The 22,807-nt window shown below is 40.6% G+C and overlaps 1 protein-coding gene across 2 annotated transcripts in view; it reads right to left on the bottom strand.

The window, feature by feature from the left end:
• The window catches only part of nucb2a (nucleobindin 2a), a 71,319-nt gene that overhangs the window by 22,994 nt on the left and 25,518 nt on the right, over nucleotides 1-22,807 (bottom strand). The window contains exons 3-8 of one of the 2 annotated variants that reach the window (XM_072592400.1): nucleotides 13,011-13,118; nucleotides 11,233-11,365; nucleotides 6,050-6,153; nucleotides 3,557-3,742; nucleotides 1,958-2,048; nucleotides 1,020-1,078 (exon numbers count right to left, since the gene is read on the bottom strand). In XM_072592400.1, the coding sequence (XP_072448501.1) occupies nucleotides 1,020-1,078; nucleotides 1,958-2,048; nucleotides 3,557-3,742; nucleotides 6,050-6,153; nucleotides 11,233-11,365; nucleotides 13,011-13,118 (681 nt within the window). The remainder of the gene's footprint in view (nucleotides 1-1,019; nucleotides 1,079-1,957; nucleotides 2,049-3,556; nucleotides 3,743-6,049; nucleotides 6,154-11,232; nucleotides 11,366-13,010; nucleotides 13,119-22,807) is intronic. The other variant, XM_072592401.1, reaches the window with a different exon arrangement.

The following is a 22,807-nucleotide window of genomic DNA, read 5'->3' as shown; positions in this document are numbered from 1 at the left end:
TACCAATGGACTGCAGGCATTCAAGGAAGGCACCTCATCACTACCCTCTCAAGGGCAACCAGGGATGGGCAATAAATGCTCACCCAACCAGCAACATCTCCAATACAAGCAATCAATCGGTAAATGAAAAAATGTTACAACAGGAATCACATTAAGAAATTCCAAGTTGTTCAAACTTATGCATTACTTACTAAATATTTCTAACAATTTTGCATTCTTTCATTAATAATTTTTTTTTAAATTTGGAACTTGGTGATATGAAAGTACTCAATGAAAGTAATGCAGCAACATGTACAAAAATGGGCAAAAGTCATAATCAAAATCACATGGATTACGAACTTGTCAAATAAGAGTTAGCAATCCTAACTTCATGTAATTGAGTTCAGTTTTCCATTATGTACTCCTTTTTAAGACATTCTGAATTACATCATATGAACCAAAAATTAACATTCGTTAAAATGTATTTAGAAGGCATGAGTCCAGCGCAGTGTGGTTACCAACTATAAGCTTCTTTAAGGAAAGCAATGACTCAAAGTAAGAAATTTAAAATGAATTATATTCAAAATCTGGAAAATATATAGTTATTTTATCAGAACATTATTTGGGGGGGGGTCGAAACCTCCCAATTAGTCACGATGAGTGATGATAGTTCATCAGTGAGAATAAAGACGTTTATCCTGTCGATAGAAGATAAAACATATTTAAAGTAAAAGAAAAAAAGTTCACAGAAGCACCTACAAGTTTGGCCACCCTATTAAAAGTAAAAATAACCCAAGATCAGATATACAGAATGGAAAGTCAATGAAATGATGATGGTCATGTCTTTACTTAGAATGTGTAAAGGAGCTTTTCATCAGCACTGGTGGCTCCAAGCACACAGACCACCACTTTAGCTCTGAATTTGATCATTGATCATGCATGAATTTTACAATGAGACTGGAGACTGCAAATTTAATCTAATTGTGCATCTTCTACTGTCAAAATGTTCTCCAAATGAACTATAAAATATTAGTTAATACCTCTTTAGTAAATAATGCTTCCATCTCCTGCTCATCCAAAAAACCATCACCATTAGTATCTAAGGAGAAAAATATTCTCTAGGTTAATATTTCATAAAGTACAAATACAAACCTAAAACTACTGTTTCAACTTCTATAATTGGTTGCCGCCAACTTAACATTTCCCTTAAAATGCTAGAAATTACTGTGGATATTTAATTTTACTATTCACATACTTAAGTTGCCTATTATTTATTTACATTATCATCAAATTCTACACTATGCTAAATTTTAAGAATAGAAAAGATCTTAACCATTTACCACAGACCCAACAAACAGCTAGCTCCTTTTTCTATCCTAGAGCAAGATCCAATTCCAATCACCTTCAATAAATTTACCTATACGTTTGACTGACTGACTAAGGGTCCTTTACTTACTTTCCTGGATGCTACTAATTATCTGTTTAAGTTTTCTCAAATCACCTATTCCTCTCTCCTCCTCTTGTCAGTATAGGAGAATGTGCAGCACAGTCCAGAGACCAGCCGAATCACTTAACGCCATTGAAGACTGTGGCATTTTGAGAGACCAACTGGCGAACACGAGTATTCTCCCTGGGGAGGTCACTGGATGAGGGGGTTATGGTCTCCTGATCAGGCACTCCAACAGCTCCTCTCCAACCACAACGGTCACAAAACAATGTGTGCCTCTGGGACTGAACCACTTCCTGCTCATCAATTAGAGTTGGTTTCTCCACCGTAACAGAAAGGGGCACCTTAACACTAGCATATTAGCTGTGGTAAAAATGTTGTCAAATGGCTAAGAAGGGTTGCTTTCTAGCCCATCATGTGGACCACAACTATCCTAAGAAAGGTCCAGTCACCATCTCAATTGCTTTGATCTTTTTAAGTGTTATCCAGCCCAGATACAAGAAGCTGAAAATTGATTAGTCGCAACCTTACCATGCAGCTTGAAGAAGGTCTTGGTATCAAAATCTTCAGGATCAAGGCCATCTGTTTCCTCCCAGACTTCTTTCAACTGATCTTTGCTTCCCTGAAAAAGAATAAATTGAACAGTTGGCAAAAGCTCTTCTGTGTTGGAGTTATAGCCACCCATGGAGGGACATGTTCCAGCTATTTACCCAAATTCTGATCACAGATGAAGTCTGTTTGAAAAAGAAGTGGAAGGATTTAACTTAAAAATATAATTTCAAAGAGAGGACAAAATAAATCACTAACAATTAGGAGATGCCGGAGTTGGACTGGGGTGTACAAAATTTAAAATCACAACACCAGGTTATAGTCCAACAGCTCCTTCATCAGGTGGTTGTGAAAGACTCAAAAGACAATCAAGGTATTTTTCAATGTATAATTTCAGTTACAACATTGTAAACTTTTTGCTATAAATTCTGTGCCTTACAATTATGTCCTCCACAACCACCTGATGAAGGAGCGGCGCTCTGAAAGCTAGTGTGCTTCCAATTAAACCTGTTGGGACTATAACCTGGTGTTGTGTAATTTTTAACTAAATCATTAACATGTGGGAAGTACAAACTGGGAGGGTTCTGGCAGTGAAGCAATTGAATCCTCCATGTCAATATCGCATTCATAATTGAATTTGTGTAGCACTTTAACTCCTCTTTCTCAAGGCTTTAAAGTTGGAAACAATGAAAGTTGTCTTTATTTTAAACATATTGTAAACTCAGTTTAAGAACTTTATCAAACCTCACTTGACCTATGTTTCTATCAGAATGGAATATTGATAGAATTTGGCATGTAATTAAAGTAATTAAATTACTGTATTGGAGAAGTGTTACTTTCGTGAAATAATTATTCTTCAACCCTCCATTATTTCACACATTATATTACTATTCTTTTTAAGGATGTTTAGTGAATTTGAAACTCCTTGCATTGCCCCTACTCTAATCCTTCATTTTCACAAGAATTATGGAATTCCTTATCTTAGAATCCCTCCCACTTAGATGCTAACTATGTATGAAGTGAGTTTAACAGTATTGGCCGGTATTGGCCAGTGGAAGGTATTGGCCGGATCAGTACTTGAGCATATATAAAGAGGGACCTATACTCAGTGGTGTAAGAGTCACAAAACTTGTAAAGATAAGCTCTGGTTTCATTTTAACCAACTGACTAATCAGAAGTTTGACATTACAATCAGAGTTTCTAAAACTAGTTCCACAATCATTACTTGTTTCATTTCAGCTTGACTCTTACTTTGCCCAGTTTGGCTCTGCTCCAGTTGAATTGTGAAAATGTGTGTTAATCATGTGACATCTTCACGTTTACATCTTTTCTATGTAGTCTGATAAATCAGATTGAAACCCTGGGATATTAATGAAAAATTTGAGTAATGGGCACACAGGTCTGAAGGAGAATCTAATCAATAACAAAATCATTGTCACACACAGTTGCTTATTCTAAGGAACAGGCATTGGGCGTTCATCTAGTTTTGATTGAACTTGCTCAAATTAAATTTAAGCAAAGTTACACAAATCTCCATGGCAATCTACTTTCCTTTCCAATTTACTGTGTGGCTTCTCTTACTGGATGATTAATTTTTGGGTGATCCTGGTGTTTCCTTTTCATCTCATCAAACCGAGCCTCCTCCTCTTTCCTCTTTTCTTCATCTAATGTTTTCAAATACTCCCTCCTCTCATGTTCCTTCAGCATCTCATACTGCTTAAATTCTTCATGCCGTTCTTTATCATAGTTTTCCAGATCACTGGTTGCCTATATGTATTAAAAACAAAAATAAAACAATTATACTGCACTGAGCATTTGGTCCCATAATTCTTGGTGACACCTGGAATGAGAGTGGAAATGGAAATGTTGTGGTTTCCAGACTGCAACCAGATGATATACAATAAATAATAAATCAATGAATGCTTTATAGATACATTCATACATTTATTGGAAGAAAACTGGAAGATGGGCATTTTCAGGAATGAAAATTGTTTAAAGCCATATGGTTTTATCAAGAAATTAAATCAGTACAATATTGAGAGCTGCAAGCCAACTGCTGTTTACAGATATGACAAGGACACTAGAGATGGGTTTTTCAGTGCTTAGTTATTGGAAAATCTGATTTTGTAAAGATGCAGAGCTCTTTACTACGGATTGCTTAGGAGCACTTTCGAGGCTTTGTTTTCTGTTTACAGGATGAATCACTAAGGAGCTGAAAATGTGTTACTGGAAAAGCGCAGCAGGTCAGGCAGCATCCAAGGAGCAGGAGAATCGACGTTTCTGGCATGAGCCCTTCTTCAGGAATGAGGAGAGTGTGCCAAGCAGGCTAAGATAAAAGGTAGGGAGGAGGGGAGTTGGAAATGCGATAGGTGGAAAGAGGTTAAGGTGAGGGTGATAGGCTGGAGTGGGGTGAGGGCGGAGAACTCAGGAAAAAGATTGCTCCACCACAAATTCACCTGCACCTCCACACACATCATTTACTGCATCCGCTGCACCCGATGTGGTCTCCTCTATATTGGGGAGACAGGCTATCTACTTGCGGAACATTTCAGAGACACCTCTAGGGCACCTGGACCAACCAACCCAACCACCCCGTGGCTCAACACTTCAACTCACCCTCCCACTCCACAAAGGACATGCAGGTCCTTGGACTCCTCCATCGCCAGACCATAGCAACACGACGGCTGGAGGAAGAGCGCCTCATCTTCCGCCTAGGAACCCTCCAACCACAAGGGATGAACTCAGATTTCTCCAGTTTCCTCATTTCCCCTCCCCCCCCACCTTGTCTCAGTCCCAACCCTCGAACTCAGCACCATCTTCCTAACCTGCAATCTTTTTCCTGACCTCTCCACCCCCACCCCCACTCCGGCCTATCACCCTCACCTTAACCTCTTTCCACCTATCGCATTTCCAACACCCCTCCCCCAAGTCCCTCCTCCCCACCTTTTATCTTAGCCTGCTTGGCACGCTCTCTTCATTCCTGAAGAAGGGCTCATGCCCGAAACGTCGATTCACCTGCTCCTTGGATGCTGCCTAACCTGCTGCACTTTTCCAGCAAGACATTTTCAGCTCTGATCTCCAGCAAATGCAGTCCTCACTTTCTCCCTGAATCACTAAGGAATAAACCAAAGAAGCTGCAAATCTCTTTTTTCCTCTCAGTAGATGATTTTGGAAATTTCAGTTTCCAAATGCCAGTACTTCCGACTACATTATAAAAGGCTGAAAAGAAACTGGTGGCAACCATTTTCCAAAATCTTGGATCCAGGCTAATTACAGACCTGAAGCTCTCCAGTCAGTCTAGGACTGTCAATAACTTGATTTTGTCAACAGAAACCCAGTGAACCATGCAAATTCATCACATCCTAGCCATTGTTCTCAGACCCTTGGTCCACAAGGCTTTTTATCCCTCCCTCCCTTTTGCCTTTTTTAATAAAAGGCAGGTCATCTCTACACAGATCATTGTCCTTTTGTGTTGTCTTCGTTTGGGATTAATAAGTTACAGTGTTAAATCTAAATTATAGTTTGACGTTAAGCAGTTTTGGCCACTCATTTGTTTGTAATTAAGAGATTATTTTCAATTTATTAATTCAGCCCGGCAAAGGTTTTCTATTTTGAATAATGATACAAAAAAGCAATTAGCCAGTTTGATGATTGAATTAACATATGTGGTAGGCTGTGCTTGCTGACACCAACGAATACATTCATTAGCAGCAAACCTCTCAAATATAGAGGTATTTGCAAAACAAGATAAAACTTTCATGAAACAGTAAACTGCATAACCTTTAAGCAAACTAGATCTTTTATTTTAATTTTGAAATAATCAGCCTAATACTGTGCACATGTACAACCAGTAATAATTGGCAGTGCACACACAAAGTTGGCAATCAACATCAACGTGTCGGTTTCAGCAAACAGAACCATTACATCAGTAATGGAACAGGCATGAGGGGCAGAATGGCCTATCCTGTTCTTACATTCCTATGGTGTGATTGGAGGAGCAATGTAGCTTGATCATCAGTGCATTCCTCCCATCACATTTGTGACAGACTGCACAATATTTAAACGACTACTTACAGTTTTAATCAATAATTCCAAATCTTCTGGCTCAAAGCTATGCGGGTTTTGGTGATTGAGGTGCTCAAATTGTTTCAACAAAGCATGATGGTCTATTCCTGCATCTGAGAGGTTAAAAAGATGAAGATGTTAGTTTGCTATGCAGACAACTAGCATTTTTTTTTGTAGCTGATAGCGATAGTTCCAATGGAAGAAAAAAACCTACAATGGAACATTCAAATAAAACCAAGATTCAACTGCACCCAGAGGTATCAGGCCATTTGAACCAAAGATAATAGCACAAGAAACCATCTGCAAGAGGGGTACATTCTGAATTCAACAAGCATTTCCATTCATGCAGCAAGTTCTTTTCTAATTGGGTCAACTAACAATAAGTTGATTTAAGATCAGAGATTCTGTCCTCTGGCTAGTAATATTCATAATTAATTGCCTGAATCCATCCTTTGGCATACAAAGCACATATTGACCACTTACTCACTTTAACCTTTATTAGAGCTAGGAATCCCCAGTGAAACAAGGATGCCTTAACAGTGTATATATTCAAGTCTGAGTCACTGCAGGTCATAAAGAGCTTCATTTAGCTTTCCTTAAAGATTTGTAGAGTCAGGATGAAAATAAAGGTTCTATATCTCACCAGAGAAAAACAAATATATTTCTCTACACGTAGAGATATTACATGTGTCATAGACATGGTCATACATAATAAAAGAATTATATTGCAACTACATTTATATGTTTTTTGGAGAGAAGTCTCTTGATTAAACTTAAAATATAAGCCATAGCTATTAATTTTACCTGGGACAGTGTTTGTAGAGGAATAAGACAGTGTTATTTTCTGGATCTGTAGATTGTGAAGGAGCAAAAATGGCCTTTGCAGTGATATGTACGTCTTGTCAGATGTGGGAGTTTAAACAGAGTTTAAGGGTTACTGCGGATTATATCTGCCATAAATACTGTTGGATGCAAATCTTAGCAGATTGAATGGATCAGTTGCAGAGACAGATACAAGCGATGAGGAATTTGCAACAGCAATAGTATGTGATGGATGGCAGTTATAGGAGGGGTGGGGGTGGGGGGTGGGAGGGAAGTCTCAGATACAGTCACATAGATGGGTTAACTCCAGGAAGGGTAAGACAGGTAGGCAGCTAGTGCAGGAGTCTTTTGTGGATATACCCATTTCAAACAGATATGCTGTTTTGGAAAATTTAGGGGTGATGGATTCTCAGGGGAATGTAGCACGAACAGCCAAGTTTCTGGTATTAAGACTGGCTCTAATGCAACAAGGGGTATGTTGACTTCCAAGAGATCAATTGTGTTAGGGGATTCTGTAGTCAGAAGTACAGACAGACGTTTCTGTGGCCAGCAGAGAAAAACCAGAATGGTGCGTTGATTCCCTGATGCCAGGATCAAGGATGTCTCAGAGAGGGTGCAGAATGTTCTCACGGGGGAGAGGGGCCAGCAGGAGGTCATTGTCCACATTGGAACCAATGATATAGGAAATGAAAAGATTGAGATTCTGAAGGGAGATAACAGAGAGTTAGGCAGAAATTTAAAAAGGAGGTCCTCAAGGGTAGTAATATCTTGATTACTCCTAGTGCTACGAGCTAGTGAGGGCAGGAATAGGAGGATAGAGCAGATGAATACATGGCTGAGGAGCTGGTGTATGGGAGAAGGATTCACATTTTTGGATCATTGGAATCTCTTTTTGGGTAGAAGTGACCTGTACAAGAAAGACGGATTGCACCTAAATTGGAAGGGGACGAATATACTGGCAGGGAAATTTGCTAGAACTGTTTGGGAGGATTTAAACTAGTAAGGTGGGGGGGTGGGGGAACCCAGGGACTTAGCGAGGAAAGAGATCGATCTGAGACGGGTACAGCTGAGAACAAAAGTGAGTCAAAAAACAGTCAGGCAGGGACAAGGGAGGACTAATAAATTAAACTGCATTCATTTCATGCAAGGGGCCTAACAGGGAAGGCAGATTAACACAAGGTATGGTTAGTAACATGGGACTGGCATATCATGTTAATTACGGAAACATGGCTCAGGGATGGGCAGGACTGGCAGCTTAATGTTCCAGGATACAAATGCTACAGGAAAGATAGAAAGGGAGGCAAGAGAGGAGGGGGAGTGGTATTTTTGATAAGGGATAGCATTACAGCTGTGCTGAGGGAGGATATTCCCAGAAATACATCCACGGAAGTTATTTGGGTAGAACTGAGAAATAAGAAAGGGATGATCACCTTATTGGGATTGTATTATAGATCCCCCAGTAGTCAGAGGGAAATTGAAAAACAAACTTGTAAGGAGATCTCAGCTATCTGCAAGAATAATAGGCTAGTTATGGTAGGGGATTTTAACTTTCCAAACACCGACTGGGACTGCCATAGTGTTAAAGGTTTAGATGGATAGGAATTTCTTAAGTGTGCACAAGACAATTTTCTGATTCAGTATGTGGATGTATTTAGAGAAGGTGCAAAACTTGACCTACTCTTGGGAAATAAGGCAGGGCAGGTGACTGAGGTGCCAGTGGGGGAGCACTTTGGGGCCAACGACCATAATTCTATTCATTTTAAAATAGTGATGGAAAAGGATAGACCAGATCTAAAAGTTGAAGTTTTAAATTGGAGAAAGGCCAGCTTTGACGGTATTAGGCAAGAACTTTCAAAAGCTGATTGGAGGCAGATGTTCGCAGGTAAAGGGACGGCTGGAAAATGGGAAGCCTTCAGAAATGAGATAACAAGAATCCAGAGAAAGTATATTCCTGTCAGGGTGAAAGGGAAGGCTGGTAGGTATAGGGAATGCTGGATGACGAAAGAAATTGAGGGTTCGGTTAAGACAAAGAAGGAGCATATGTCAGGTATAGCTAGAATAGATCGAGTGAATCCTTAGAAGAGTATAAAGAAAGTAGGAGTATACTTAAGAGGGAAATCAGGAGGGCAAAACGGGGACATGCGATAGGTTTGGCATACAGAATTAAGGACAATCCAAAGAGTTTTTACAAAAATATTAAGTATAAAAGGGTAACTAGGGAGAGAATAGGGCCCCTCAAAGATCAGCAAGGTGGCCTTTGTGTGGAGCCACAGAAAACGGGGGATATACTAAAGGAATATTTTGCATCAGTATTTACTGTGGAAAAGGATATGGAAGATATAGACTGTAGAGAAATAGATGGTGACATCTTGCAAAATGGCCAGATTACAGATGAGGAAGTGCTGGATGTCTTGAAACTGGTAAAGGTGGATAAATCCCCAGGACCTGATCAGGTGTACCTGAGAACTCTGTGGGAAGCTGGAGAAGTGATTGCTGGGCCTCTTGCTGAGATATTTGTATCATTGATAGTCACAGGTGAGGTGCCGGAAGACGGGAGGTTGGCAAACGTGGTGCCACTGTTTAAGAAGGGTGTTAAAGACAAGCCAGGGTACTATAGACCGGTGAGCCTGACCTCGGAGGTGGGCAAGTTGTTGGAGGGAATCCTGAGGGACAGGATGTGCATGTATTTGGAAAGGCAAGGACTGATTAGGGATAGTCAACATGGCTTTGTGCGTGGGAAATCATGTCTCACAAACTTGATTGAGTTTTTTGAAGAAGTAACAAAGAAGCTTGAGGAGGGTAGAGCAGTAGATATGATCTATATGGACTTCAGTAAGGCATTCGACAAGGTTCCCCATGGGAAACTGGTTAGCAAGGTTAGATCTCATGGAACACAGGGAGAACTAGCCATTTGGATCCAGAACTGGCTCAAAGGTAGAGGACAGAGGGTTGTTTTTCAGACTGGAGGCCTGTGACGAGTGCAGTGCCACAAGGATCGGTGCTGGGTTCTCTACATTTTGTCATTTACATAAATGATTTGGATGCGAGCATAAGAGGTACTGTTAGTAAGTTTGCAGATGACACCAAAATTAGAGGTGTAGTGGATAGCGAAGAGGGTGACCTCAGATTACAACAGGATCAGGACCAGATGGGCCAATGGGCTGAGAAGTGGCAGATGGAGTTTAATTCAGATAGTTGCGAGGTGCTGAATTTTGGGAAAGCAAATCTTAGCAGGACTTATACGCTTAATGGTAAGGTCCTAGGGAGTGTTGTTGAACAAAGAGACCTTGGGGTGCAGGTTCACAGCTTCTTGAAAGTGGAATCGCAGGTAGATAGGATAGTGAAGGAGGAGTTTGGCATGCTTTCCTTTATTGGTCAGAGTATTGAGTACAGGAGTTGGGAGGTCTTGTTGTGGCTGTACAGGACATTGGTTAGGCCACTGTTGGAATATTGCATGCAATTCTGGTCTCCTTCCTATTGGAAAGATGTTGTGAAACTTGAAAGGGTTCAGAAAAGATTTACAAGGATGTTGCCAGAGTTGGAGGATCTGAGCTACAGGAAGAGGCTGAACAAGCTGGGGCTGTTTTCCCTGGAGCGTCAGAGGCTGAGGGGTGACCTTATAGCGGTTTACAAAGTTATGAGGGGCATGGATAGGTTAAATAGATAAAGTCTTTTTCCTGGGTTCGGGGAGTCCAGACTAGAGGGCATAGGTTTAGAGTGAGAGGGGAAGGATATAAAAGAGACCTAAGGGACAACTTTTTCATGCAGATGGTGGTACGTGTATGGAATGAGCTGCCAGAGGATGTGGTGGAGGCTGGTATAATTGCAGCATTTAAAAGGCATTTGGATGAGTATATGAATAGGAAGGGTTTGGAGGGATATGGGCCAGGTGCTGGCAGGTGGGACTAAATTGGGTTGGGATATCTGGTCGGCATGGACGGGTTGGACCGAAGGGTCTGTTTCCATGCTGTACATCTCTATGACTCTATATTTGGGCTCTGATTTAGATTTTTACATATTGAACTAGAACGGATACAAAACCTGTTTAGGGAGTACATGACCCTCATAACATTTAAGAAGCACTCAGATGGACATTTGCAATGCCAAGGCATGAAGGCTACGGGCTAAGTGCTGGAAAATGTGTTTTGAATAATTAGGTGATTGTTTTTGACCGGTGCAGACTTGATGAGATGAAGAGGTGTTTTTCTGTGCTACAGATATCTATAAATATGACAAAATCTGATTAGAAAATACACTTTGTAACACATCCGGTTGCGGTATGAGCCAAGATTTTATATTCTAATCTGAACAGCCTTCATTAACAAAACAAATAGTAGAAGAGGCAGCAACAAACTGTTTATGTACAGTACCTTTACCTTGTTGTGCATCTATTTTAGCTTTAATAAGCATTCGTAGCCGGGACACCTCCTGTCGTTTCAATTCATCTAATTTGGTTCTCACAAGATGACTCACTAAGTTTAGTTCTTTAGCGAGTTTTCCACTCTTCATTAAAGAAAATAGAAAGAGAAATATTCACAGAATCATCTAAAGGATTAATTAAATATCATAGTGATCACAAACTTTTCACCGATGAAGTTCAGTTTCTCTCGCCAAAACTTTCTGCAGAAAACCATAATCTTTAACAGCATGGCCCACCAGTAACCATTACCACCAGAACAGTCATCACATCATCCAATGGTCTATTTGTGGTTGAAAGTAAATAAACTTTTAACCAATGATCCCACAACTCATTCCACACTCAACTACTCAGACTTAGCTAACTTGCAGGAGAAACAAGTGCTTCTGTGATATCACTTCAGGGTATAAAAACAAAGTAGCCCCCACCCCACACCCATTAAACAGAGTGGGACAAGCTTTCAGTTTACAAACAATCCATCATCTCAGAAGGACAGCACAAATAAAGCTCTTTCTGATATGTTTAGTCTCAGATTTGCTGCGCTTACTAATCTTACACCTATAAATAAAGAAAATATGACAATGGAAATTTGTATCTAAATATATTTTATGAATTTTTATTTTATGAATTTATATGGTTGGAAACAGCTCCAAAATGTTGAAATAGAAGTCTGAAGTATAGCTGCAGCATAAACAAATATGCAACACTGCACACTCACAGTTGCAATGAGATTGTAAATGAGTCAATATTCATAAGCTCAGCTTTAATTGTTATAAGTAGCATAAATTTGACAGGGTTTCACAAGAGCATAAGGAAACAAGATTTGACACAGTTTCACAAAAAGTAAATTAAGAGGTGGCTAAATGTACACTGAGGCTTAAGGAGAGATGCAGCGATTTACACAAGTTTCGGAAGAGAAAGCCAGAGAATAATTAATGCTAAGTAGCTAAACTAATAACAGACAATGGCGGTATGTGAAAATCATGAATGCAGGGTTCTCAGACAGTTCTAGGTTTGGCAAGAGATGACAGGGATAGTGTAGGGTAAGGCCAAGATGCAAACAAACAAACAAATAATCTAGTCAGCTTCTGCCAGTGGTTAGAAATCAGAATAGAATTAGTGTACACGAAACAAAGATTGTGGCAGGAGGTGAAGACAAGGCTTTGGTAGTCCCAGTAATTAATTCGAGGACTTTTCTGTTCATTGGATAAGTAGCTCAACAAATCAGATATGAAGATGTCAAGATAGAGCTGGATATCATGAGGAAAAAATATTGTTTTTTCTAATAATGCTGCAAAGGTACAGCATGCAATTAAAAAACAGCACTGGGGACCAAGTGGGTATGCTCTTGTGGCATAGCAGTAGTGCCCCTAACACTGGGCCAAAAGTTTCAAGTTCAGAGGTGCCATAGTGGAGTGTCATAACATCTCTGACAGGTCAATTAAAAATATTTATGTCTTGAAGGACTTCAGAGGTGACAGAATAGAGCAAGAAAGAAGCAATTTCAGCAGACTATCTAATGAAAGCAAAACTACTATGGGTGCTGGAAATCTGCAATAATGACAGAAAATGCTGAACAAACTCAGATCTGGCAGCATCTGTGGGCAGAGTAGAGTTAATATGATGAGGCCAATGTGTTCTGAACTCAAGTCCTGAAAAGTTGTATCAGATATTTTCCGTTTTTATTTCAGCAGCCTCTCTATTAACAATAATTCTTAACGAGTAGCATACCTTTATTTCATCTATATTTGCTGTTTGAAGTTTGTCCCGAAAATGTCTGTCTGTTTCCAATACATCAATTACTTCACGGAGGTAGCGATCATAATACAACCCAGTGTCCTGTGGAAAATTGGGGGGGGGTGGTACAAAAAACTCTGGTAAAGTAAATGGAGTTCCATCAGTTAGGGAGTGCACAGCCCACTGTTCCAATCATGTCAAGAGATGGATTTTTATAGAACATAATGCGCAACAATGAGACAGCCAAATACTCATAACTTCGGCTCTTTTAAAACAAAGTGCCTCATGCTAGCTAAATTCAGTATCAGAAGAATTAGCGAGGTGATGTTACTGAAGATACGACCAAAAAGACAAATTTTCAGGATGCTATGGGTAGCAAAGAGAACTGATAAGATAAAGTGGTTTAGGCAGAAAGTTCCAAAGTGAAGGCCTGCAGTGACCATGCTCCAAACAAAATTGTAGGATACGCAAAACCATTGCATCAAAAATTATAATTCATTATTTGTTCTCCTGTCAATATTGTCTCTAGAAAGTAAATGGGCTTATGAAGTGTTCATGTTTAAACGGTCAAAAAGCAACCAGGAGTGCGCATATAGACTTTGTCCAACCAAGCATTTGAGCAATGTGGGACTGAGTAAAGTCTGATGGTTATAAGTTAAAATGGTTATAGGAACAATTTAAGATGAGTTATCACTAATACACCGAAGAACTTACATCAATGCATACAAAGTTATATTTGTGTGAAATTTCCTAAAGGGTATCAACAAGAGTGAATAAACAAGGTTCACAACAAACACAGTTATACTCGGATGGAATAATATGGAAAAAACACAGGGTTCTAGAGTTTAAATTATACAATTCACAATTGCACTAATTTCTTTGCATGGTACTACATGATTATAATCCACATTTAGCTTTAAAACAAACATAAACTAACATTTTTTGTTTTGAAATTTTGAGAAAGACTGACCAATACTATTTGTCTTATGAATGCAATAAGTAGCATTCATTGCTACTTATAACAATGAATGGCGTAACACATTCATTTAGGACTCAGTGATAAAGGTTCAAAAGTGGACTGAAATTGAACAGTCAACTCAACACAGATCACGAATTGATCCCAATTCATAGGAAATGTACAGAACCAGAAAATATCAGTTTTGTTTCCATCTGGACACTTCATGCATGGGTAAAGCTTTACCAATAAAGATATCAAGGTATCTCCAAGTGAAAGAAGTTGAAGTAGCCCTTTCAGCAGAGGAGGAATGGTGCAAAGGAAATGGCCCGTTCCCTAGCACTGTCATTATCTCTGACCATAACATAATTTTTCTTCATTGAAAATCAGATCGTCTTCAGTAATACCTGTGGGGCATTCTAGGAAAAATAAGAGCAAGATCAGATCCTTCAATTTATAGAAAAATCACTTCCTTTTACTTAGAAAGTGAAAGTAGGTAAAAAGGAATCAAATGGAAACAAAGTCATTTTTGATCATTACTGAAGCAAAGGGAAAAAGGTTGTAGTTATCACCCCAACCAATCCTTGTCATCACCGTGTTCTTCAGTGACAAAAGCTGTATATTCCTTGGGCCCTTGACAAATGAGATACTGATATCATCCCATTTCACCCCTTCAATTGAATCAAAACACTCAGACATAGTATAGTTTTACCTCCTTCACCTTTATTCTGGGCCCTGGAGGGAGAGAAAACGATCGCCCACGTGCATGGAGACATGAGTTCACAGTCTTCTCTGGAACAGCCATTTGTCAGTGAACTAGAGAGTCATTTTACAGGGAAGGGCATCCAGATAAGGCACCATACATAATGATTGGGTGACCATTACAATCAGCGAGTGTCAATAGCAGAGACCAAGCCCTTTACTGTTATAAAATGAATGTTCTTAACCTTGTTAACTGGATTGATACAATGGATACTTTTTCCCTTGCTAGCTGACCTTACATACTGAATACTTCCAATATTGTTAAATGGCTCTACATAGTGAATGCTTTTCCACCTTGTTAACCCACTACCCTTGCCTCCAGCACCCCATTGTTAACTAAGTTCTTATCTGATCTGAGTCATGCTCAGCTGAACCTCTTGTTTCACAAAACTCAATACTTAACTGTTTCCCTGCCTGCTCAAACCCGCCAACCCTGACAACATCCTTGCAAAACTCTTCTGAACGCTTTCAAGTTTCATAACATCTTTCCTACAAAAAGGTGACCAGATTGAATACAATATTCCAAACATGGCCTAATCAATGTCCTGCACAGCCGCAACATGGCCTTCCAATTCCTATACTCAGTGCACTGACCATAAAGGCAAGCAAAGCAAATGTCTTATTCACTACCCTGTCTACCTCCGACTTCATTTGCAATGAACTATAAACCTGCACTCCAAGGTCTCCTTGTTTGGCAACATTCCCCAGAACCTTATAATTAAGTGTACTGAATGTCATTGATTAAGGTACAATAAAGGGGTTTGTTTCTTAACTCCACAAACACTATACTTTCTCAAACATTTAGCTGGTAGGGGGGACTAAAATGCTCATCATTTGCCTCCGTGGCTGCAATTGTAATAAGACACAGATGGAATAGAGGGATAGAGGGATCTGGGTGTGCAAGTACATAGATCCCTCAAAATTGCCACCCAAGTGGATAGAGTTGTTAAGAAAGCCTATGGTGTTTTGGCTTTCATTAATAGGGTTTCGAGTTTTAGAGCCATGGAGGTTTTGCTGCAGCTCTACAAGTCCTTGGTGAGACCACATTTGGAATATTGTGTCCAGTTCTGGTCACCCTACTATAGGAAAGATACAGATGCTTTGAAACGGTGCAAAGAAGGTTTACCAGGATGTTGCCTGGACTGGAGGGCTTGCCTTATGAAGAAAGGTTGAATAAGCTCGGATTTTTCTCTCTGGAGAGAAGGAGGAAGAGAGGAGACCTGATCGAGGTGTACAAAATAATGAGAGGAATAGAGAGAGTCAATAGCCAGAGACTTTTCCCCAGGGCAGTATTGACTGGTACGAGCAGTCATAGTTTGAAGATATTAGGAGAAATGTATAAAGGAGACATCAGAGATAGGTTCTTTACGCAGAGAGTTGTGAATGCATGGAATGTGTTGCCAGCAGAGATGGTGGAAGCAAAATCATTGGGGACTTTTGAGCGAATGCTGGACATGCACATGGATAGCAGTGAGTTGAGGGGTGCATAGGTTAAGTTACTAATTTTACATTAGGATTAAGTCTTGGCACAACATCGTGGGCCTAAGGGCCTGTTCTGTGCTGTATTTTTCTATGTTGTCTAAAAAGCCAAGAGAAAGCCAAGTAGTTTGCTTGAATAAAGCCCCTGCCAGCCTTTTCACTATCCACCCCTCAAATCACTGCAGACATGACTGAAACATTTATAATATACAAGAATATCCTGGCATGGAAGTATATTGCCATTTCTTCATGGTCACTGGATCAACGTTCTGAGCTCCCTTCTAAACACCATGGATGTATACACTGGATGACTGCAGCACTTCAAGAAAGTGGTACACCATCACCTTCAAGGGCAATTAGGGATGGGCAATAAATGAAAATTATTTTTAAAAAAGAACTTTAGATTAGATTAGATTCCCTACAGTGTGGAAACAGGCCTTTCAGCCCAACTAGTCCACACTGACCCTCCGAAGAGTAACCCACCCAGACCCATTTCCTTCTGACTAATGCACCTAACACTATGGGCAATTTAGCATGGCCAATCCACCTGACCTGCACATCTTTGGACTGTGGGAAGAAACCAGAGCACCCGGAGGAAACCCATGCAGACATGGGGAGAATGTGCAAACTCCACACAGACGGTCACCCAAGGCTGGAATCGAACCTGGGACCCTGATGCTGTGAGGCAGCAGTGCTAACCACTGACATTTCACAAACATACAATTCTTAAACTGATTGCCCAATGATGTCAATTAGGGAGAAAAAGGAAATTTGTCTGTGGACACAGATGACAAAGTTGATTTACTGAATGGGTAAAGGCATCACATATGGCTGCTTTGCCATCAGAGACATTTAATCTGAGGATCACTACATCTCAGGTGAAGGGGGTGAGGTTGAGAAAGATGGTGACTTCATGATGACTGCAGCCATACAGGAATTGAACCTGTGGTTTTGGCATCACTCTGCATCACAAACCAATCATCCAGCCAACTGAGCTAATCACCCACCCACTAAGTCCTCACCATCTGCTTTCATTAGAGTTGCACATCCTGCCAATCTAGACAGAGCAATATTGAACAGGATAAAAATGGAATGCAAGTTATAAGATCAGCAGTCCACAAAAAAAAAGTAAGGCTCAAGACAAAATCATTTTTGGTGCTCGAGGACTACAGAATTGCAAATATTGCACCCTTAATTTACAAAAAGGGAAACAACTATAGTCCTATCAATGCTGAGTAATAATTCTGGACAACATTTGTTGGCATTTGAAAAAGTCTAGGCCTCTGAAATGAGGATCATATCACCATCCTTCAACCCTGTCCCTGTCTGAAACTGAACCAGACTGTTCACAGCTTTGGTTTTACATTTGATTCCCAAGATAAACATCTGAGTACATATTCAGAACATCACTGAGACTGCTTATGTCCATCTCTGCAACACCATTATAATCCTTTAAAATATCTGTGCTCATCGAATTCTGGCCTTAAGGAGCCAAACTTCCATTCTTCCACTATTGATGTCCCCATCTCCAGCTGACAAATGTATACGCTCTGTAATTACCTCTGTGCAATTCCCTGCCTCTTAAGTCTTCTTTTCCTTCTTCCAGCCCCTCCTTGAAAGCTATGACAATCTTCTGTTATCTCGTCTTGGATCTTCTTTTATGGCTCAGTGTGCAGTTTTGTTTTGTAATGTTCTTGTTGAGACAGCTCAAAGTGCTTAACATATGAAAGGTGCTATACAAATTGTGGTTGCTGAACATATATACAATGATTGGCCCAATGCAGTAGGATCATGGGATCATTACCAGCACTACAAGTATTACAGAGTTCAAGATGTCCCACCACCTTCTTGAGGCAACTAACAAATTCTATTAAATGTAGCATTGCTAGAATCTTAGAATTCTTTTAAAAAGCAAGTGCTACATCTTTCCAAATTGAATAAAATGATTACAAATCTCCTTTTAGACCAAAGGCAATTGCACTCGCCATTTTCTTCAATGCTAGATGATCTCCTGCACAGTTGATACCAGTATCTAGAGATATTTCCAGTTTGTGTTTAGTCTGAATAAATAATGTGTTGGCAAGCTCAAGTGCATTCCATTTACATTGCTAAGCATGATTATAGGATATGCAACAATATGGAATTGAGCAAGTGGGAAATGTCATTGGCAATCACAGCCTCTGCCCATAACTGGTGTTTTAAACTGGGAACATGCCAGCAAGAGACATCAGAATCGAAATATACTTAAAAATTTCTGAAGTTGGAAATACAGGTTTCAAAACATTCCTCAACCATATGTTATTTAAATATTGTCCACTTGTAAGAACAATAGATAACTGGAATGAACAAAGTGCTGTGCAAAGATTGACAAGAACAATTTAGTTTTTTTTGGCCTAAAATTTTATATTATGCTCAAAATGTCACAGGACAAGAATACAAGTGGCACCAGGAAGCCTAATATTTGTACTTTATGTATTCAAAACATGAATGCTGATAGGATTGAATGCATATTGGCAGAATTCAGGGTTAAATCCTCAAATTCCTCAGCCAAGCTATGCTTACCAAGTGTTGTTTAATAGAAGCCAACAACTTCTCAAATGGCAATGCATATTAAGAGGCAGTATTCATTCCAATATAAGCATAAGCTTTGGCCTGGGAGTTTTTTAAAATTTCAACAACACAATCTCATTTTCTGTAAAAGATTCAATTGTGCTGTTGAGCGACCTAAATCTTACTTGGTTTTCATTTTTCAGTTACAGCTACATGTAATACCGAAATCAACAAGATCCATTTTATCATCACACCACAAAGTAAAATCTGTTGGCCTTATGAAACTAACCACATCAACTATCTCCCACCTCAAATTCAACAGTCAGCACTTTTTTTTAAATAACGATTTTGGCACCAATACAACTAACGACATTAGCAGAGGAAAGAGTCAGTGTTCAGCTTTCTAGGAGCTGAGCTTTCAGTGTTTAATGAAAAAAAAGACTCATTTGAGGTTAACTTCAAATAAACTAATAGATCAAATAAATGTCTGTTTTCAATAACAGAAATTTAAGCATCACACATAATGAATGTCATGATTGCATCGGACTACTTGATCTCATTTTCACAGGGAGAAGGTGAGGTTTGTGCAGGGAAAACATAATTTTGAACCTCCAAAGTAAACACCTTTTAACTTTAACTATTCTTCCCCCGGTGCAGGTAATGAACCTTTTTGCTGCAATGGGAAGGAGGGAATTCACAGAGAGGTCTTTACTGGTTTGATTTTCGACCATTTCTAACAAGGAGCCAACATGCACTGGGTAATTACCCTATAACAAAACAGATTAAAGAAAAAAAAAGATGAAAATACACACAGGTCAGTTTTAGTTTTATTGTGGGGCGCTCCCATTGCAGTCACTTTTAGTGTTCAGCCGCTTGTTTTCACTCTCTCATTGCAGATCAGGTCCTGCCAATGGTTGTAAACCGTTGTTCTTGCACTGGTAAAGAACAACCTCAATCCCTGGTATCTGCTGAAGTCAGTATCAGTCACAGCTAACATTCCCTTTATCTCTGAAGCTATACACAGGCAATTTAAGTTTAAATTAATTTGCATAGTAGTGCAAGTGTGGCGATTTAAAGAAGGCAACTAGTATATGGGCTGCATGGGAACTTTTGGTTTGTTCTGTAGCTTTGGAAGTGTATGCAAATAAACTGTACAGTTAACTCAGTCAAGATATCAGAATTAGCCTCAACCATGACCATTTTACAGTACCCCTAACATTAAGTTGAACGGTGCAGTCTGTTCTGATATAACATGATAAGTCCGTTCCCGTGCAATCCCGCATTATAAGAAAATTGCACAACAGCTGCACTATTTAAGCCAATGGGACAGGAATCATGCTATAGCCAATACAGGTAAGGAAAGTTCACGTTTTACAAATAATGGTCTAAATTCTTCAATTGTGTAATAGTCAATTTGCATTGAAGAAACGCACATGGTAACTGAACTGACTGTATAAATTTTAGTTCATAACAGCATCAGGTATAGCTGGGACCATAGCTTTTTTTGTTCCTGGAATCTGGATGATGCTGTCACAGGCTCCTTTACTGCCCACTTTTGGTTTCTCTGAGGAGGCAGCAATAAGTCTTCCAGAACTACAGTAGCCCTTGTGATGGTGATAGAGTGTGAGAACATAAAATGGAGTGGCAAGGATACCAAATCTGGTGGTGGAAATGTCAGCGGATGATTTGTTTTATGCGAAGGTTATCCGCCATGACCAGGACCTCCAAGCCCTCCGTTTCTTCCTCTACCGACGTCCCTAACAGTAGCCTTCCACCGACACTCTCATTCTTTTGACTGAACTGGTCCTCACCGTTAACAATTTCTCCTTTGAATCCTCCCACTTCCTACAGACCAAAGGGGTAGCCATGGGCACCCTTATGGGCCCCAGCTATGCCCATCTCTTTGATGGCTACGTAGAACAGTCATTCTTCCGTAATTTCACCGGCACCACTCCCCACCTCTTCCTCCGCTACTTTGATGACTGCATTGGCGCCACCTCGTGCTCCCGCGAGGAGGTTGAGCAATTCATCAACTTCACCAACACATTCCACCCTGACCTTCAATTTACCTGGACCATCTCTGACACCTCCTTCCCCTTCCTGAACCTCTCCATCTCCATTAATGATGACCGATTTCACACCAACATGTTTTACAAACCCACCGACTCCCACAGCGACCTTGATTACACCTCTTCCCACCCTACCTCCTGCAAAAATGCCATCCCATATTCCCAATTCCTTCGCCTCCACCGTATCTGCTCCCAAGAGGACCAGTTCCAGCACAGAACACACCAGATAGCCTCCTCCTTTAGAGACCACAATTTCACTTCTCATATGGTTAAAGATTCCCTCCAACGCTTCTTGTCCACATCCCGCACCTCCGCCCTCAGATCCCACCCCTCCAACTGTAACAAGGACAGAACGCCCCTTATGCTCACCTTCCACCCTACCAACCTTCGCATAAACCGAATCATCCGCCAACATTTCCGCCACCTCCAAACGGACCCCACCACCAGGGATATATTTCCCTCCCCAAGCCTTTCCGACTTCCACAAAGACCATTCCCTCCGTGACTACCTGGTCAAGTCCACGCCCCCTACAACCCACCCTCCCGTCCTGGCACCTTCCCCTGCCACTGCAGGAATTGAGAAACCTGCGCCCACACCTCCTCCCTCACCTCCATCCAAGCCCTTAAAGGACTCTTCCACATCCAAAGTTTTACCTGCACATCCACCAATATCATTTATTGTATCCGTTGCTCCCGATGCAGTCTCTTCTACATTGGGGAGACTGGACGCCTCCTAGCAGAGCGCTTTAGGGAACATCTCTGGGACACCAACACCAATCAACCATACTGCCCTGTGGCCCAACATTTCAACTCCCCCTCCCACTCTGCCGAGGACATGGAGGTCCTGGGTCTCCTTCACCGCCGCTCCCTCACCACCCGATGCCTGGAGGAAGAACGCCTCATCTTCCGCCTTGGAACACTTCAACCCCAGGGCATCAATGTGAACTTCAACAGTTTCCTCATTTCCCCTTCCCTCACCTCACCCCAGTTCCAAACTTCCAGCTCAGCACTGTCCCCATGACTTGTCCTACCTGCCTATCTTCCTTTCCACCTATCCACTCCACCCTCCTCCCTGACCTATCACCTTCACCCCCTCCCCGACTCACCTATTGTACTCTATGCTACTTTCTCCCCACCCCCACCCTCCTCTAGCTTATCTCTCCATCCTTCAGGCACTCTGCCTGTATTCCTGATGAAGGGCTTTGCCCGAAACGGCGATTTTACTGTTCTTGGATGCTGCCTGAACTGCTGTGCTTTTCCAGCACCACTAATCCAGAATCTGGTTTCCAGCATCTGCAGTCATTGTTTTTACTGAGTTGGTTTAGTTACAAACTAGTGCCTTCCAGGCAGAAAGGAGTTGAGTTATCAGTTAAAACAAAAAGAAAAACATAATACAACATTAATTAAATAAAATCAGACAACAACAGCACTTCAAAAAGGACAAAGATCAAGTACAGTTCATTTGAACCAATTACATTTAATGAAAACCATGCCCCAACAGCCTCAGAAGGCAAAACAAATTCAGGGCAAATGTTATTTAACTACCAGCTCAACAATTCACTTGAAAATAGGCCACCTGTAATGGACCCATTAAAAACTGCAGGACTCATACCAATATGCAGAACATTCTTACTCAACAGTCTGGAGTTTTGTTGAAGTTGCCACCTTGCAAGTATTGCATTTAACGGTCAATAGATTGTTGCATGAGATATGGAGTTGAAAGACTAGCTTCAACATAATGATAATTTTCTATGCAAATTCAGCTGGCCTCGACTTTTTTAGCTAGGGCAGCTAACTGTACTTGGACAACTGATGGTCCAAATCTAGGGATCATTGTTTGGAAACTGACCAACTCATATAACTCAAGGTTGGAAGCAGGAATCAAACCTTTCATGTGTCCCAGAAAAAGGCTGCTGCAAATCCAGAAAAAACAGTAATGACGTCAAAAAAATTTGTACCAGACCAAAGCATACATTT

The sequence above is a fragment of the Chiloscyllium punctatum genome, chromosome 22, assembly GCF_047496795.1.
Source record: "Chiloscyllium punctatum isolate Juve2018m chromosome 22, sChiPun1.3, whole genome shotgun sequence".
Classification (NCBI taxonomy): Eukaryota; Metazoa; Chordata; class Chondrichthyes; order Orectolobiformes; family Hemiscylliidae; genus Chiloscyllium; species Chiloscyllium punctatum.
The sequence above is the reverse complement of the archived record's forward strand: the minus strand, read 5'-3'. Positions and strand labels throughout refer to the sequence as shown.